The sequence below is a fragment of the Rhincodon typus genome, unplaced genomic scaffold (genome assembly GCF_021869965.1).
Source record: "Rhincodon typus isolate 14 unplaced genomic scaffold, sRhiTyp1.1 hic_rhity00004698, whole genome shotgun sequence".
In the NCBI taxonomy this organism is placed as follows: domain Eukaryota; kingdom Metazoa; phylum Chordata; class Chondrichthyes; order Orectolobiformes; family Rhincodontidae; genus Rhincodon; species Rhincodon typus.
The window spans coordinates 1-4,913 of NW_025970336.1; the positions used below are offsets into that span (position 1 = coordinate 1).

A 4,913-nucleotide genomic window follows, 5' to 3' on the forward strand; every position below is an offset into this window, starting at 1 on the left:
TGGCCCTTTGTTCACCTGCAGTTGCCTCCTGGACAGCAAAGCTGAGGACTCCTTTTCAACCTTTGTGTTGCCGAGAGACGAGCGGGAGCCGGACAAGCTCAGGTTTGACCTGGATGCCTTCCGCTTCTATGGAGATGAGCGTTCCTTGGTAAGAGGAAGCTGCTGATTGGCTTCTCCCCATTGGGTGGGAGTCACTAAACACTAACTTGTGCTGAATGCGTCCCTCAGATTTTCATCACCTGTCACCTGAAAGTTGCTGCAGTGGATCAGGGAGATTCCAGGAACAAAGCTTGTACTTTCCAGAAGCTGCACAACGTGTAAGTGTACACACCCCATCCCACTGTCTCCCTGTCCCTCGGTGATGTTGCTGGGGAGAGTTGATTTCACTGTGTTGTTCATGGGCTGTTTCTCCTGTTTAGCTGGACCCCATTGGAGGAATCGAACAGTGACATTTGTGCCTGTTGCCATGTGGGGAACTGTGGTAGCACAAGGGAGATCCTGTTCCTCTCCAGAGGAAGGAGAGACCTTCTACCTGAAGATGGTAGGTCATTGACCCTCTCGACGTTTTGGCTACAACACCCCCTCCCTGTCCCTATCTGAAATGTTTCTTCTTGCAGAGAGTGAAGCTGGATTGAAGTTGGAGGGTGAGGCCTCTCTTGGCCCCCTGCTCATTCTGGATCCTGAGCTGACCAACCTGACAACTGAGCCCCTGACTGAGGTTGAGCAAACGATACAGGAGAGGTCTCCAGGCGGTGAGTTGTCTGACTGCTAGTTTCCTTCTTTGTCCCTCTTTCCCTCAGTAACCATTGGCTTCTCCTTGTTGTGTAGGTGTGCAGTCTGAGCTGGTTGTGATGGTGGCCCTGACAGTGACAGCTGTCTCCCTGATCTCTGCTTCATTGATGGCCTTGTTTCTGTACAGGAAACACAAGCAGACTCAACTATTGTTGGAATAGTCCAATAAAGCAGTGATTCCTTGTTTCTTTTTTCTGGCAGCTGGTTTGTCTCTGCATCCTCACATATAGGTTGATATTCCTGCGGTTACATTCTGAACACTGAAGAAACCTTCCTGAATATGTTTTTACTGAAGGTATTGTTTGGGTTTTGCTTCTTGCAGTGACTACAGGGGCTTGTAGACAACACAAAAAGAGAAGCTCATTTCTGATGAGATCACTTTTCACCATTTCCCTGCATAACATGAACACTAGTATAAACTGTCCTGAGTTTGCTCCAATTACGTCATGGGGGTTTGTGACCAAGGACACCTTGGTGTTCAGTGAGTGAGATGTTGATCAGACTGACTCTCCATGCTGTCTCCCTGCCTCTTTACCCAGCCTCCGGGCATGGGTGGTATGGTGGCTCAGTGGTTAGCACTGCTGCATCACAGCACCAGGAATCTGCGTTCAAGTCACCCTCCGGTGACTGTCTGTGTGGTGTTTGCACATTATCCCTATATCTGTGTTTACACTGAGTGCTCACGTTTTCTCCCACAGCACAAAGATGTTCAGATCAGGGTGAATTGGCCATGCGCAATTGCCCCAGTGTGCAGGGATGTGCAGGCCAGGTGGGTTAGCCATGGGCTATGTATGGTTACAGGGAGAGGTTCGGAGGATGGGTCTGGGTGGGCTGCTCTTCGCACGGGTTGGGGCAGCAGTGTGGACTCGATGGTCCAATTGGGCTGATTCCACACTGGCAATTCTATGGGACATGTGAAACTGGTGAATGAGACAGATAGTGGCAACTGCAGAATCTGAGATAACAAGGTGTCACGCTGGATGAACACAGCAGGCCAAGCAGCATCAGAGGAGCAGAAAGTCTGCTGTTGTGGTCCTCCTCCCTTCATCAGAATTGGGGAGGGGGGGAGGGTCCTGAAATAAATAGGGAGAGACGGGGAGGCAGATAGAAGATGGTTAGAGGAGAAGATAGGTGGAGAGGAAACAGAAGTCAAAGATGTGGAGATGGAGCCAGTAAAGGTGAGTGTAGGTGGGAAGTTTGGGAGGGGATAGGTCAGTCCAGGCAGGACAGATAGGTCAAGGAGGCGGGGTGAGGTTAGTCGGTTGGAGATGGGGGGTGCGGCTTGAGGTGGGAGGAAGAACAGGTTAGGGAGGCGGGGATGAGCTGGACTGGTTTTGGGATGTGGTAGGGGGAGGGTAAGATTTTGAAGCTTGTGAAATCCACATTGATACCATTGGGCTGCAGTGTGCCCAAGTGGAATATGAGTTGCTGTTCCTGCAACTGTTGGGTGGCATCATTGTGGCACTGCAGGATGGACATGTCGTCTGAGGAATGGGAGGGGAAGTTGAAATGGTTTGCGACCGGGAGGTGCGGTTGTTTATTGCGAACCGAGCGGAGGTGTTCTGCAAAGCAGTCCCCGAGCCTCGGCTTGGTTTCCCCAATGTAGAGGAGGCCACAGCGGATGCAGTATACCACATTGGCAGATGTGCAGGTGAACATCTGATTGATGTGCAAACTCTTCTTGGGGCCTGGGATGGGGGTGAGGGAGGAGGTATGGGGGCAGGTGTAGCACTTCCTGCAGTTGCAGGGACAAGTGCCGGGTGTGGTGGGGCTGGAGGGGAGTGTGGAGCAGACAAGGGAATCACGGAGAGAGTGGTCCCTCTGGAAAGCAGATAAGGGTGGGGAGGGAAAGATGTCTTTGGTGGTGGGGTCGGATTGCAGATGGCAGAAGTGTCGGAGGATGATGCGTTGGATCCGGAGGTTGGCTGGGGTGGTACGTGAGGACGAGGGGGATTTTTTTTGGTTGTTGTTGCGGGGACGGGGTGTGAGGGATGAGTTGCGGGAAATGTGGGAGACACGGTTGAGGGTGTTCTCGACCACTGAGGGGGGGAAATTGCGGTCCTTGAAAAACAAGGACATCTGAGATGTACGGGAATGGAATGCCTCATCCTGGGAGCAGATGCGGCAGAGGTGAAGGAATTGGGAATAGGGGATGGCTTTTTTTTTTCAGGAAGGTGGGTGGGAGGAGGTGTATTCTCGGTGGCTGCGGGAGTCAGTGGGCTTGAAATGGATATCGGTTTCTAGGTGGTTGCCTGCGATGGAGACAGAAGTCCAGGAAGGAGAAGAGGTATTAGAGATGGTCCAGGTGAACTTCAGGTTGGGGTGAAAGGTGTTGGTGAAGTGGATGAACTGTTCGAGCTCCTCATGGGAGCACAAGGTGGCACCGATACACTCATTGATGTAACAGAGGAAGAGGTTGGATTTGGGGCCTGTGTCGGTACGCAAGAGGGAGGCATAGCTTGGGCCCATGCGGTACCCAAGGCCACCCCATTTGTCTGTAGGAAGTGGGAGGAATTGAGAGAGCAAGTTATTGAGGGTGAGGACGAGTTTGGCTAAGCGGATGAGGGTGTCAGTGGAGGGGGACTGTTTTGGGCCTGCGGGACAGGAAGAAGCGGAGGGCCTTTAGGCCATCTGTATGGGGAATGCAGTTGTATAGGGACTGGACATCCATGGTAAAGATGAGGTGTTGGGGACCGGGGAATTGGATGTTCTGTAGGAGGTGGAGGGCGTGGGTGGGAGGTCACTTGAGGTGGTGAGGTTGTGGATGGTTTGGGAGATGATGGTTTGGTGCTTGGGGGTGGGCTCATGATCAAGGGGACGGTAGGAGGAGGTGTCAGAGTTGGCGTCTGGCCTTGGCGATGTAGAGGTCAGTGCGCCATACTACAACTGCGCCTCCCTTGTCCGCGGGTTTTATGGTGAGGTTGGGATGGGAGCGGAGGGCTGCACGTTCTGTCGGGGAGTGGGTGAGAGGGGTGGAGAGGTTGAGGCGATTGATGTCTCGAAGGCAGTTGGAGATGAAGAGGTAGAGGGAGGGTAGGAGGCCGTGGGGTGGTGTCCAGGAGGAGGGGGTGTGTTTGAGGCGGGAGAAGGGGTTAGTAGAGGAGGGTTAGGCTCACGGTTGAAGAAGTAAACGTGGAGGCGGAGGCGGCAGAAAAACTGCTCCATGTCCAAGTGTGAGTGGTATTCGTTGATGTGTGGGTGGAGGGGGACAAAGGTGAGCCCTTTACTGAAGACTGACCATTCGTCCTCAGTAAGGGGGAGGTCGGGGGGAATGGGGAGGACTCGGCAGGGCTGGGTGCTATTCTCCCCTCTGGAGCTGCTAGCTGTGGGGGTGGTGGGCGGTGTGTCAGCGTGGGTGGAGTTGCATCCGCGTCGGTGATGGGCGGAGCGGGGTAGGTGGTGGCAGCAGCGGTGACGGTAGGCGCGTCTTCAGTGTCTGTGGTGTTGGTCTCGGAAATGGAGGCGGTGGCATCAGCAGCGATGGCGTTCGCTGTCCCGCATGTGGGGTACCTGGTGGTGGCGGATGTGACATCATCTGTGGGTTCTCCGACAGTAGCCTCATGGCCAATGGCGGCGGGAACATTGTGGGGAAGGTCCTGGGTACGGCTGGGGATTTGGGGGTGGGGAGGAAGCCTGTTTTGGTTGGTAGGCGCCAGTAAGTTTCCTGTACTTAGGGTTTTTAGTGTCCAATAAAGCTGAGTAGAATTGTGAGTTCAGGTTGTGCGTCCTATGAAGAACAAAAAACAGGAGGTGTCCTTTGCAGGTCTGGGAGAGGGAGGCTCTGAGCTGGGGTAGGCTTGATTGTAGTGCCCGGAGATGCCAGCGCATTGCTGACAGTGTGATTCAGGAGTTGCAGGGAGCAACGCTTCTGAAAGATATCAATGCTATGAATGTACACTGCTCTGATTAATCTTGTAGACTTCAGAAAGAATCTCCAGTACAAATGTCCACCCTCACTTCTAAATATTAGTTTGTTTTTTAACAGGCTTTCTCCTGGGAGTTTGGGCTGATGTCCGAGACAGATAGTCCTGACTCAAGCATCTACTGTACAAATCCCATCTCAACATGAACACGGGCTGGGGGCTCTGTTTTGGAATGTGTGGGCCTTAAGACTCATCCAG

General features: G+C 53.2%; 1 protein-coding gene across 1 annotated transcript in view; it reads left to right on the top strand.

Annotated features, from left to right (window-relative positions):
* Positions 1-75: 75 nt before the first annotated feature.
* Positions 76-4,913, top strand: part of LOC125481974 — a gene marked incomplete at its 5' end in the record, with an annotated part of 5,657 nt that continues 819 nt past the window's right edge. The window contains 4 exons of the mRNA XM_048593941.1: positions 76-148; positions 229-317; positions 420-541; positions 618-752. Of these exons, the coding sequence (XP_048449898.1) occupies positions 76-148; positions 229-317; positions 420-541; positions 618-752 (419 nt within the window). The remainder of the gene's footprint in view (positions 149-228; positions 318-419; positions 542-617; positions 753-4,913) is intronic.